Here is a 12,740-nt window from a genome sequence, read left to right as displayed (position 1 = left end):
TAGGCTAATATAAAATAAACAATTTATGTAGATAACATGTTATTGCAAATGCCTGCAAATGGATCTAAAGCCCTGGTAATTGCTGCTTGTTTAGGATCTGGCCAAATATTGAATTCAAATAATCACTTAATCTTTCATTTTTGGACGGCTTTTGTAATTGACGACAACACAGCCTTTATAATTTCCTCAACAAAAACATGTGGAGATCACAACACTTACAAAAATATACCATGGTTTTATCATAGTAAAACTACTTAATTTTCTTTTGCATCATTTCTGAATGCTTGAGACTATAAAATAAGTCATAATGAAGTTATAGCCATAGGTAAATGTCAAGAGCTACAACTGTAATTTGTAGATAATACACTTTATTCATTTACTTTTTTATTTTATTAAAGTTCTATTTTTACCCCTATAGTGGGTGTTTTTTTTTTCATCATCATATTTGAGTAAGGTGGGCACAACAATACAATCCTGCTTAGAGCACCCATTTGGCCAGTCTGGCTTTGCAGTCTGTACAGAAAATAGAAAAGATTAGTTTATTGAGTCTTCAGCTCTGATCTATTTATTCTTTTGCCATGTCGCAACCATCACTACTAAGAAACAGATTTACTGAAGAACAAACTAAGGGAAAACACGGACATATTTCTCTATTTTAATACGCATTTTGGTTTACTAAGAGTCATTTTATAGTTACATGCAGCCAGGATAATTGGCTATTTTACATTTTTGTTTTGCATCTCTGTGAATATGGTACATAAAACCAACCTTATGCTTTAAAAAAAAAATCATTTAAAGGCAACAGCACAGGTGATACAGCAGATTCAGTATGTGTACACATGAAGAACACTGGATTGAAGGAACAACAGCTAGTAGTCCTGAAACAAATACATCATATTGTAATTATAACATATTATCTGACATTAGCAGATATAACATCCTCTACTTTAATATAGTCTGAATAACATGCTTGTACATAAATAGTATGCGTCAACATCACAGTACATTCATATCTTATTGTTGACTGCTTAGAGGGACAACCTTAAAAAGTATACAGTAGCTTGAATTATTTATGTTTCAAGAGGATCATTGTCCAAAGAAAATAATAGCATGAAGTAACGAAGTAGTACTTGATATATTTGCCATTCTAGAGAAGAGACAGAAAGACAATAATGTCAGCACACTTCTGTACTTTTTTAATGCAAATAAAAGCAGTAATGAAATGGTCAGTTTGCAAAATGCAGAATGCAGTGTTAATATTTATTATTCTATGGAATTATTTGTATACACATGCTAATGTTTAACAATTGTAACATCTCTTTTTGGAAATGTTTGTGCAATTTTCAACACTATTCTCTGTTTTGTCCAGACCAATGTCTCCATCTGCATCATGAATGCAGCTTATTGACAACCCAGTTGATTTATTTATTTTACAATTTATGAACAAAGAATTGGTCAAACAGTGTAAGATCACAGCACAACTCAATGTAAACTACAACTGCACCTGAACAGTTAAACATGAAGTGTTCTGATACAGCTAATCACACAATTTACCTCTTCATTAATTTCAAATACTGGCTGCAATGAAAAGATTAGGTATTTTTTGTTAAGTTAAAGCTACTGATTTTGGTAACTTCAGCTATACATCAATCATACCACAAAGACTGAATATTTCATGTCACATTACCTGATGTGTCTTTATCACAGCGGCCTATGACATTTTGCAGCATATGTCATTTCTAATACGTGTTTGCTGTGTTGGTATATATATATATATATATATATATATATAGAGAGAGAGAGAGAGAGAGAGAGAGAGAGAGAGAGAGATTTCACATGAAATATGAAATATGTTTTCATTTTACTTAATTTGAGTAAAATAAATTAAAAATTTTACATCATTACACTCCATTTGTTGCTGAAAAATATATATATAAAAAATAACAAAAATAATAATACTTAGTAACTCTAAAATGTCTCTAAAATTTAGTATTTTAAATAAATAAATAGATATGGGGATATGTCAGTGTCCCATATATTAGTTAACTTTCCCTACCCGAGTTTGGAACGGAGCATCCTGCTTTAAGAACTCAACAACCTCTTCATGTCTTGCGGCTCTTGCCTAAAGGTGAGAGAAACCCATTCATGAAAGATTACAGGAATGTATGACATTTATTAACATTAGCAGTGGCGGAGCTAGAGTTTTATACATGGGGTGGCCAAGGCTAATTCAGGAGGTCCATGACCGAAAATCAGTCTATAACTCCAACCTTGTATAAAAAATGTGAATTATATAAATTAATACTTTTATTTAACAAATATGTTTTAAATTGATGATGATAAAGACATTTATAATGTTACAGATTTTATAAATTACAATTTCTATTTCATGAAAAATGCTGCTATTCTGAACTTTCTATTCATCAAAGAAACCAGAAACAATTCTACTAGCTGTTTTCAACATGATAATAATAATAACTTTTTTAAAGGAGAAAATCTGAATATTAGCATGATTTCTGAAGGATCATGTGATTTGAGTAATGATGCTAAAATTTCACTCTTAAAATCGCAGGAAAAAATTAAATTTTAAAATATATTCAAATAGAAAGCAGTTATTTTAAAAAGTAAAATTATTTCACAATATTACTGCTTTTGCTGTATTTTGGATCAAATAAATGCAGCCTTGGTGAGCAGAAGAGAATTCTTATAACGTACACTTTCTTTTTTCAAAATTTTTCTAAACTAACCTATACAAGAAACCCATAAAAATTATAGGGGTGGCACCCAGAGGGGCCGATCAGATGTCAGGGATCTGGCTCTGCCACTGAACATTAGGTAATTCCTTTGACAACACAGGTTATGTTTTTTTTTTGTTTATTTTTTTTTATACCTAATTCAGGAGTGTCTAGTAACTCATTTCATTCAGCAATATGAATGAAATGTCACTAACGGCATCAGTTGTTTGTTTACAGTTCTGTATTGCACACACACATAACTGCATTAACTAACCACGTAAAGGGGCGTTTTTCCATCATAACTGGCCTTGTTTAGATTAACCCCAGCTAATTGCCAAATCTTCAATCCTTCCAAGTCACCACTCGCTGCAAGACTGTAAAACACACATTAGAACCTCTCAATGTGCAATCATCAATCATAACTAGGAAGTTCATAAACTGCAGATTCATTTCTTTTGTGTTCAATACATCAGATTTGTTGTTCACATATCTGCTGAACTTTATATTAATGTGTTAAAGTAATAAGCTATACTACTTTGTGGGAGAAAAAATAAAATGTTATTATAAATAAATTATTACTACTACTACTACTACTAATGAATAATAAGAATATAAACATTTGTGATATTAATCAAAATGCAGTGTCCTCAGGTTTATAAAAGCAATAAGAGAAGGAGGGATTGTGAAGAAATGAGTATAGGTAACTGAGACCTGCACAACTCTATTCCAGCACCCTCCATTTCATCCAGGGAAAAGTGAGCCCCACAATTCATCAGTAGTTTCACAACATCGTTTTTCCTTCAGACATAGAAAAGTGTCACATAGAGAAACATGAGACTATTTAAATAGGGGCTATTAAAATACTAATTTCACCTTTCAATTAACCTTTGTGTATCAATATTACTTACACAGAAATCTTAAGTCATATTGTTTTGGTGACTTAATGCTTTCCAAACTATAATCAACTATGGCGAGCTGCATTTAGCATTGCTTTTTCCCTGCTGTCTACAACACTATCAGAATAAACTTATGACAAATTTTTACATCAGATCAGTTATATATTTTGTCTTGAATATCTGAATAAATTATGCAACAAATAATTCAGTCAAAACATAGAAATTATGGCAATTACTTTAAAAAAATATGTGAACACTTAAAGGGATAATTCATCCAAAAATAAAAATTCTACCATCGTTTACTCTCCAAATTTCCCATTATGCACAAAAAAATACAATAAATCAATGGGACCAGAAACTGGTTACCAACATTTTTCAAAATATCTTCTTTTGTGATCAGCAGAAGAAAGAAATGAATGAAATGAGGGTGAGTAAAAATAATGACAAAATTTTCATTTTGGGAGGTCTATGTATTTAAATCAGTCTTACCTCAAACGAACAGCATTGCAAAGAGGTGTATCACCAAAGCGATCCTTGGCATGGATGGCAGCCCCTTTATCCAGCAGATACTTCATCACATTCAGATGCCCTTCACATGCGGCGATGTGAAGGGGAGTACGGTCATCATAATCTGCAATGCTCAAGTCAGTGCCCTATATAGAACGACATAAATCGTGTTTTACTAGACTAATTTGATACTGTAAACCAGCACAGCTTATTTTAGGGTGAACAAATGTCCTGTTTTTACCAGGACTGTCCATTATTTCAGCTCTATTTTTAGTGTCCTGACTTACTAAGATGACTTACTAAGAAAAAAAAATAAAACATTTTTGGACAGCCTAATCAAAGTTAGCCAAGCTCGTTGTAGAACAAAATTACCATCCAATCACAATTCATTATCAATAAACTTGCAGTTAGCGAAGGGGGGTGTGCAGAATCATGCTGAATGACACACCAGCTCATGTGACTCCAGTTCTCACAGACAGCGCATGATCAGTTCCTTTTGCACCTGGATTATACACAAAGTCGTCAAAAAGTCCAACGTGTGGAGTATCTCACGTAAATACAGTTGGTTGTGGCTTAAGTGTACATAAACGGGAGGTTGAAAATGGATGTGTCAATATATAACATGTCACAGTGTCTGGTTTGTGTTCCCTGGGTAACCACTAGATGTCCTCCTTCCCCACGGTGTCTGTCACTTTCTGAACCACATTCCCCATGATCTCTGTCTTCGCATTGCACTCAGCTGTCACTAATCATTGATCATTGCACTCAGTCTATTCCCAATTAGCGTTTGTCATCTCCCTGTGTATTTATACCCTGTGTGTCTTAGTATTGTCACGGAGTCCTTGTAGAGTTATCCCGTCAAAGTCTAGTCTTGTTCTTGCCCGTGTGTTTGTGTCTGTCTAGTATTGTTTGGATTGCTTCTTTGGTTTTGACCCCTGCATGGACTGTTTACGAATTGGATTACCCCTAATAAAAGACATACCCACATTTGGATCTCTCACCGTGTTTCCTGTATCCAGGTCATGACAGAAGGACTCCGTCAACACGAGAGCCAGTGGTAAGTCGGTTGATGTTTCTTCCCCAGCCACCGAGCGGGAGAGAAGCAAGCAGTTTGAGGGAACCAGCCTGGTCGTGTTTCGCGGGACCAGGGGAGGTCGCCGAGGAGGGAGTGGTCGAGAGGAGGCTCAGCATCACTCTCCACCATGGCCCCCCTTCGACCCGGGGCTCGTGTGGGACGGATCAGAGCCGCCGTCTCACCATGGCGGACGGAGAAGGGAGAGGAAGCGCACGTCCGCCGAGCCTGCGCCACTGCCCATGATGGCCGCCAGCCCAGCGCCACAACACAAGATGACAGCCACAGCTGACCTTCCAGAGTTGAGTCAGATTCCCGTGGACCCTCCAGAGTCGAGTCAGGTTCCAGTTGACCCTCCAGAGTCGAGTCAGGTTCCAGTTGACCCTCTAGAGTCAGGGCTAGTCACCGCTGACCTTCCAGAGTCAGGGCTAGTCACCGCTGACCTTCCAGAGTCAGGGCTAGTCACCGCTGACCTTCCAGAGTCAGGGCTAGTCACCAATGACCTTCCAGAGTCAAGTCAAGTCACTGGTGATCTTCAAGGACAGAGCCAAGTCACTGGGGATCTTCAAGGACAAAGTCAAGTCACCGGTGTTCTTCATGGGCAAAGGCAAGTCACCATTGATCTTCATGAACAAATGCAAGTCACCAATGATCTCCATGAACAAATGCAAGTCACCAATGATCTTAATGAGCAGAGTCAGGCCACCAATGATCTTCAGGAGCAGAGTCAAGTCAGCATTGATCTTCCGGAATCCAGTCTAAACACCATGGGATTACCAGAGCCTCTCCATGTCTCTGCTGTACTACTGGAGCCTCCCCACGTCTCGGCTGATCTACCAGAGTCTTTCCTCGCCTCTACGGAACTTCCAGAGCCTCGTCACGTCTCAGTCGAACTCTCTGAGCGCCCGACTGATCCTGTCGTGGCCACGGAGGCTACCCTTAACTTGATCATGTTCTATGTTTCAGACTTCAGAGTTCTATGTTACCCAACCAGACTTGCCCTCCTGCCAATCCGATCCCACTGTGGTGGTCTTCGGCGCCACCCTGGTGGGCTTCGGTTTCGACCACACGGAAGTGGTGGTCTTCTGATCCACCCTGGGGGGCTTCCGTCCTGACCACACGGTTGTGGTGGTCTTCTGCTCCACCCTGGGGGGTTTCCGTCCCGACCACACAGTTGTGGGTGCCTTCTGCTCCGCCCTGGGGGGCTCCGGTCTCGACCACACGGACGTGGTGGTCTTCTGGTCCGCCTTGGAGTCCTGCCCGGTCTGCACTGTCCTGGGTCCCTGAACGCCTTGACCCACCCAGATCGTCTGTTGTGTTGTTGTTGTTGTTTTTTTTGGTTATTTGTTCACTTCCTGTCCCTGTTCCCCTCTGTGAGCCTGGCCCTCTGTCCCTCCCCCTGATCCTCCGCCGATCCACCTCTCTCCTGGTCTCCTTGAATTGTGTTGCAATTCTGGTCTCTGTTCCCCGCTTTACATGTTCCTCTGGTCTCTGGTTTCCCCATTTTATTTTATTTTTATCTGGCCCTCCGTCCCTCCCCCTGAGCCTCCACCTGTCCACCTCCCTCCTGGCCTTGTTTTGTTAGTCTTGTCTTGGAGCGTCTGGTAGCCGCTCCGTAGTGAGGGGGTATTGTCACAGTGTCTGGTTTGTGTTCCCTGGGTAACCACTAGATGTCCTCCTTCCCCACGGTGTCTGTCACTTCCTGAACCACATTCCCCACGATTTCTGTCTTCGCATTGCACTCAGCTGTCACTAATCATTGATCATTGCACTCAGTCTATTCCCATTAGCGTTTATCATCTCCAGGTGTATTTATACCCTGTCTGTCTTAGTATTGTCACGGAGTCCTTGTAGAGTTATCCCGTCAAAGTCTAGTCTTGTTCTTGCCCATGTGTTTGTGTCTGTCTAGTATTGTTTGGATTGCTTCTTTGGTTTTGACCCCTGCATGGACTGTTTACGATTTGGATTACCCCTAATAAAAGACATACCCGCATTTGGATCTCTCACCGTGTTTCCTGTATCCCGGTCGTGACATAACATCCACGCATTTTGTCTTAAAGGGACAGCAGCCAAATTAAATATAGCAGTCTTTGCCATTAATGTAAATCAAACAAAAAAATATGTTAAATGTATACATGTTAAATAAACCAACTGTTTTTAAAAATTTGTTTATTTAATATGTATCTAATATTAATATTAATATCTATTGTATTTGTCTTATGTAATAGGTATCTCTATTCTATTTGCCTTATGGCAGGGATCCTCAAATCTGGCCCACAAGATCCACTTTCCTGCAGCGTTTAGCTCTAAAACTAATCAAACACACCTGAGCATGCTAATCAATGTCTTCAGGATCAATAGAAAATCACAGGTAGGTGAGTTTGATCAAGGATGGAGCTAAACTCTGAGGAACCCTGCCTCATGGGTTGTAATTTGTTCATTGTTCTTCTTTATATATAACACACACACACACACACACACACACACACAGACACACATATATATATATATATATATATATATATATATATATATACACACACAGTCCAGACAAAAAGTTTGGACACACCTTCTCATTCAAAGAGTTTTCTTTATTTTCATGACTATGAAAATTATAGATTCACACTGAAGGCATCAAGGGTTATTTGACCAAGAAGGAGAGTGATGGGGTGCTGCGCCAGATGACCTGGCCTCCACAGTCACCGGACCTGAACCCAATCGAGATGGTTTAGGGGTGAGCTGGACCGCAGACAGAAGGCAAAAGGGCCAACAAGTGCTAAGCATCTCTCGGGGAACTCCTTCAAGACTGTTGGAAGACCATTTCAGGTGATTACCTCTTGAAGCTCATCAAGAGAATGCCAAGTGTGTGCAAAGCAGTAATCAAAGCAAAAGGTGGCTACTTTGAAGAACCTAGAATATGACATATTTTCAGTTGTTTCATACATTTTTGTTATGTATATAATTCCATATATAATTCCACATGTGTTAATTCATAGTTTTGATGCTTTCAGTGTGAATCTACAATTTTCATAGTCATGAAAATAAAGAAAACTCTTTGAATGCGAAGGTGTGTCCAAACTTTTGGTCTGTATTGTATATAAATCAGTCAGTATTGTAACTTGCCAGTATTGAAAAGTTGATTTTTAATTTTACACGAAATGTGATATCCGGAGAGTCACTAGGTCATGTTTTCTCCTTTTTTTCCCAAACCACAACAAACGCCGGTCTCCCTTTCCGCTCATTCAATCACAACGCACCATTCCACACACTGTAGACAGTAATGGCGGTGCTTTGAATACACCCAGCATCCTAGGCATCCTCATTTACTTTGTACTTTTTGATCAACAAACAAGGGCTGCACGATAATAGCATGTGATTGCCATGTGCATCTCATCAGAAGAACCGGTTCTGTGATTAATAAATCTCCATCACGTGCTTTCTGATGGAAATTATTCAGATGCATTTAATACACAGAGGTGTAGATAACTGATCTAGTCCAGTGCTTATACGATTAGTATTTACCAAGTTCAGAGGGTGTCATATGTGGTTCAACTTACTATGTTGTGTATTTTCATCAGTTCACAGGGGCAAAGCCTCCACTCAACTTGGAGCGTGACCTGCCATGAGAGGGAGTACCCTACACATTTGATTTCGCCTGGAATGAGACCTGAGTCTCTGCTGGCTCCACAGTAAGAGATGATGGACGAGGTGTGTGACTCAGTGCCAAATTTCATGAATCAATTTGATTCTCATTCACAAGCTTGTGATTCGATTCGATTACCAATTCGATTAATATCGGTTATTCACAGTCCTACTCTGCACAGGGAAGAGTTTGCTCTTTTCTTAGTTGACCCGGAGTCCCAATCGGACAAGGTGGTCGAGGACCAACATATGGAGGCTGCTGCTTCAGGGTTAGGACCTGAGCCACACTGAGGCAGGATCTGTATAATGGCCTCCGTTTGTTTTTATTTTTATCTGTGGAGAATTGCTGCGCAAATTCTACCACAATGTCACCAACGACACCAACCTGAGAAATGGAGGAGTCGAGAAAGCACACTCTCTCAACATCCTGCATCTATGCCAGGTTGAACCACAGGCAGTGCTTCTGGTCCACTAATGTGGTCATCGTCTTCACCAAAGCCTGTGCCATAACCTTGGTAGCCCAGAGGGCATAGTCAGTCACCTAACACAGTTCCTGCATGCTCCAGGTTGGGACCAACCTTGTACAGACCCTTGCCTGACACTTGGTGTGCAGAGCAGATGCAGATTGTCCAGTAGCAGTATAGGCTCTCACAACAAAGCATAAGGTAATTTTTATGCTCTGGACGGCCCCTCCAGGTGGCGTTGTTCTGCACACAAAAGCACCACAATTGCTCTCCCCACCCGAGGGGACCCCCATATATTCCCTTGCTGGAATGCTGTCAAGTGTAATGAGAACAGGAGAACCGGTGTATAATGTTATGTCACAAAGGTGCCTTTCATGATTTCATCAGCTCCTCTAGCACTTCCAGGAAGAAAGGAATTGGAGTAGACTGTGGCCGAGCGTTGCGCTTGGTCCCCAAGAACCATTAATTCAAGCGAGAATGCTCAGAACAGGGTGGAAAAAAGTCCACTTACCCTGCCCAGGTAAGCTTGGTTGTTATCTCAGCATCAGGCTCAGACTGACACACCCGGAAGTTCCGGTTCAGTTGAGTCATCTGCTTCTGATCGATCAGACCCACCCTCCGATGCTGCGATAAAGACTCTTTCTTAAAAAAATTAATAAAAAATACCCCAGAGTCATGAGCACAACATGCTGAGCCTTATCCTCACAAGAAGGACATACACCATCCACAAGCTGCTTCAGCATAGGTGTGGCCCAAACACCGAGAAGAGCAATTGTGCCTGTCAGAAGGTGAGATGTACAAACCGCAACCAGAACGATACGGATGGAAAGGCATGTTGTAAACACACGCAAACCCATCTGTGAAGCTCTTTTAAAGAAAGTCCCCAGATCTCAATCCAATTGAGCACTCGCAACTTACATGACTTAAAGGATCTGCTGCTAATATCTTGGTGCCAGATACCACAGCACACATTCAGGGGTCAAGTGGAGTCCATGCATCAGTGTGTCAGGGCTGTTTTGGCAGCAAAAGGGGGACCAACACAATATTAGGAATGTGTTCATAATGTTATGCCTGGTATATGCTATTTGTGCTGCAGCATTATGTCTTAGACACCCACAGCACTGTATCGGTATATGTATTGTCAGTAGCAAGTCCTATACTTGCAGTTGCAGCTGGAGCAGCAGCAGCAGCAATAATCAACAACAACGGTAATAACCAACAGCAGAAGCAATTCAGCAGCAGCAGTGTAGCAGATCTATTCTGTCAAGACCAAATACATTAACATTGCCATATCCACTACCATGTTAAAATCTTCAGAGAGTTGTCATGATAGGAACTTATTTAATTAAATCAAAACTGTGCAGCCCCATTTACAGGGCCGTAGCTGGGGTTCGCGGGGCCCCGGTGCCGGTTGTACCAGTAGGCCCTGTTTGAAATTGTTTAATTAGCACATTCATTCTATGTATTTATTTGTACTATTTACACAATGTTTAATCTTGTTTAAGTTTGTAGGTGTAAGTGTAAGTACAGAAACCGAATAATCAAATGTAAAATAGCACTGCATAGTCTTCAGTGTAAAATAAATTATACAGGTAGACCAAAATGTATTAAGATACCTTTAACATTTCTCACATTATCATAGTTTATTTGCTATAGTTTAGAACATGGTAATACAATAGAACAAGAAATCCTAGTCAGAACATAGTTAAACTGTCAGAACAAATTAATCTTGATAATGCCAGAAAACTTTGATAAAAAGGTGTGTAATGGATTAGAATCAAACAAAACTTTAGTATGCCAATATTTACACAACTATCAATACTTTGTTGACCAATTACCAAGCAATGGTTAATTTTGTTCACTCTGTGGTTAATTAGCAATTAAAGAAGAAACACTTAAGCAAAACATGGTCAGGTCAAAGTGTCTAAATAATTTTTGGTCCCAAATAGTTTATCAATTTCACTGGTAGTCTACAGTATGAAGAATTTTTGGGTACACTATTTCACAGTTCGTTTTATTTTGCTGTAGGTTTCATAAATGAATAGTGCCCTGCACCTACAAATAAAAAATGTTAAAAAAATTAAATCTTGTGTCTGAATAATTTTCGGTTTGGCTGTGGATTAATTCTTGTTTAAGCTACAAAGTTCATTAATTCATTCAAGAGCAGTAAGTGATTTTCTGCCTTTCATTTTCTTGGATTAACGTGAAAATTAAAATTAGACGTGGTCACTTTAAGAGACAATGCATCCATTCGAATAATACACATCCAAATTTTTCTGCACTGTTTACTTTCACTTAAGACATAACCGACAGTTTTTTCGAACATACTTTCCAAGACAGGTATTTTGACATCATTTTGTAGGTATTAGTCATTACAAAGCAAGAAGAGGCAAATTCCGGTTCAATGGCTTTGAAAAGCATCTCTCTGCATGTGCCCTGTGCGCAAAGAACACTGCATATTTGTCCTATGCGGTCAGATTTTCCTACCTCCCACTAAAACAGTTGGTAGTACAATTCGACAACAAAAAAATGCTACTGTAAAGTTATGGTTTATTAACGTCTACACCTACCACAACCCTAATCCTACCCTTACAGTACTGCAAATAGAGTAATTATGTGTTATATTCGCGGTTGTAGCTAGAAGGGATACAACTACAGGAAACCAGTAATAAATATTATTTTCTACCAATTAGATGGCGTTTTTATTAAAGTCTACACCTACCCCAACCCTAAACCTACCCTTACAGTAATGCAGATACATAAAATATTTTTGTTTAGCATGAGAAAAAGGACGCAACATTGATGTGCGCATGCGCAGTAAACCCGGGTAGGAAAATCTGACGGGTAGGATAAAATGTCATGACACCGGTGCTGAATTGGGCTCCTTCACATCTTTTTCTGTTTGCATGTTTAAACTGCGATTTGTATTAGTTTGTTCAGGTGCAGAAGGATGCGAAGGAGAGCTCGGGTTCGGTGTTGCTGTTCATGAGACGTGGCTCTCTGATTGACGACGCACAACAGTGGCCCATCAACTGTCTTAAACGTCTTTTTAGGCTGGCCTCAGCCAGTCGGTTGAGATCGTTGGGGGCCCCTCTTCAGCCGTGGGCCCCTATTATCATCACCACCTTTCACCCCACTAGCGACGGCCCTGCCCATTTATGTAGTTTATTTCACATTTTATTTAATTATCAGCTTTTCAATAACTCACAAACCTTCTGCAGTTCTCTTCTAAAACCCCATTTATCAAATGCTGGTCTATGGACTGTGTGCATGTATCCTTTCAAAGGTGTCCAAACAGGTATCAGTATCTTACCATTTCCCTTAAGGCCTCTAAAGCCTCAATGTCTCCGATCTTAGCAGCAGCACAGGCCAAAATGGGCGTTATTGCATCTTCAAGCTCCTGTGGACATCAATAACAATATAG

The 12,740-nt window shown here is 39.8% G+C and overlaps 1 protein-coding gene across 1 annotated transcript in view; it reads right to left on the bottom strand.

Annotated features, from left to right (window-relative positions):
- Positions 1-814: 814 nt before the first annotated feature.
- The window catches only part of LOC132111939 (60 kDa lysophospholipase-like), a 54,231-nt gene continuing 42,305 nt past the window's right edge, over positions 815-12,740 (bottom strand). The window contains exons 10-15 of the mRNA XM_059519547.1: positions 12,630-12,716; positions 4,121-4,284; positions 3,447-3,533; positions 3,010-3,109; positions 2,057-2,122; positions 815-1,147 (exon numbers count right to left, since the gene is read on the bottom strand). Of these exons, the coding sequence (XP_059375530.1) occupies positions 1,067-1,147; positions 2,057-2,122; positions 3,010-3,109; positions 3,447-3,533; positions 4,121-4,284; positions 12,630-12,716 (585 nt within the window). The 3' untranslated portion in view covers positions 815-1,066. The remainder of the gene's footprint in view (positions 1,148-2,056; positions 2,123-3,009; positions 3,110-3,446; positions 3,534-4,120; positions 4,285-12,629; positions 12,717-12,740) is intronic.

The sequence above is a fragment of the Carassius carassius genome, chromosome 31 (assembly GCF_963082965.1).
Source record: "Carassius carassius chromosome 31, fCarCar2.1, whole genome shotgun sequence".
Lineage (NCBI taxonomy): Eukaryota > Metazoa > Chordata > Actinopteri > Cypriniformes > Cyprinidae > Carassius > Carassius carassius.
This window is presented reverse-complemented; position numbering and strand designations above follow the sequence as displayed.